Source organism: Mesitornis unicolor, unplaced genomic scaffold, assembly GCF_000695765.1.
Source record: "Mesitornis unicolor isolate BGI_N332 unplaced genomic scaffold, ASM69576v1 scaffold33025, whole genome shotgun sequence".
Lineage (NCBI taxonomy): Eukaryota > Metazoa > Chordata > Aves > Mesitornithiformes > Mesitornithidae > Mesitornis > Mesitornis unicolor.
Genome location: NW_010185367.1, coordinates 620 through 1,156, shown reverse-complemented (window position 1 = coordinate 1,156; position 537 = coordinate 620). Strand labels below are relative to the sequence as shown.

Sequence of the window (537 nt, the reverse complement as noted above, 5' to 3'; positions counted from 1 at the left end):
CCCGGAGCGGCGGGCCTCCGTGAGGTGCGTCAGCTCCCGGTTCAGAATCCTCTTGAACTGCGGGGCAGTGGGCAGGTCTCAGTGGTACACGGGGGGCAGAGAGGACCCCCTGTCTCCGTGGCACAGGTGTCTCTGTGACCCCCCAAAGTGATGGGGGCCTCCACCCTCACCTTGTTGGAGGCCATCTCGCTGACTGAGTGCCGGGTTTGCAGTGTCTCCAGTTGGTCCAAGCACCAGTCCAGCTCCTCCAGGGTCTCCCGCGACAGCTTCTGGTGGGCATCCTCTGCTGGGGGAGGCCACCGGCTTGGCAAGAGACCTGCCAGCGGTGCAGTGACCCCGCATGGGGACACACACGGGGGTCTGGACACCAGTGGCTGTGCCACATTGAGCCCTGATGGTCACTGCATTGCCCCCCCAGTGGGAAGGCCAGGGGCACAGGGGGACCGGCCCAGGCTGGGAATGGGGATTGGGCATCCCTAGGCGGTGGGGCTCAGCCCCAGGTCACCGTCCCCATGGCGTGGTGGCCATGGTGTCCCC

General features: G+C 66.7%; 1 protein-coding gene across 1 annotated transcript in view; it reads right to left on the bottom strand.

Moving 5' to 3' along the window:
- Positions 1-537, bottom strand: part of LOC104540901 (cAMP-specific 3',5'-cyclic phosphodiesterase 4C-like) — a gene marked incomplete at its 5' end in the record, with an annotated part of 3,918 nt that overhangs the window by 2,797 nt on the left and 584 nt on the right. The window contains 2 exons of the mRNA XM_010184820.1: positions 9-57; positions 171-316. Coding sequence (XP_010183122.1) covers positions 9-57; positions 171-316 — 195 coding nt within the window. The remainder of the gene's footprint in view (positions 1-8; positions 58-170; positions 317-537) is intronic.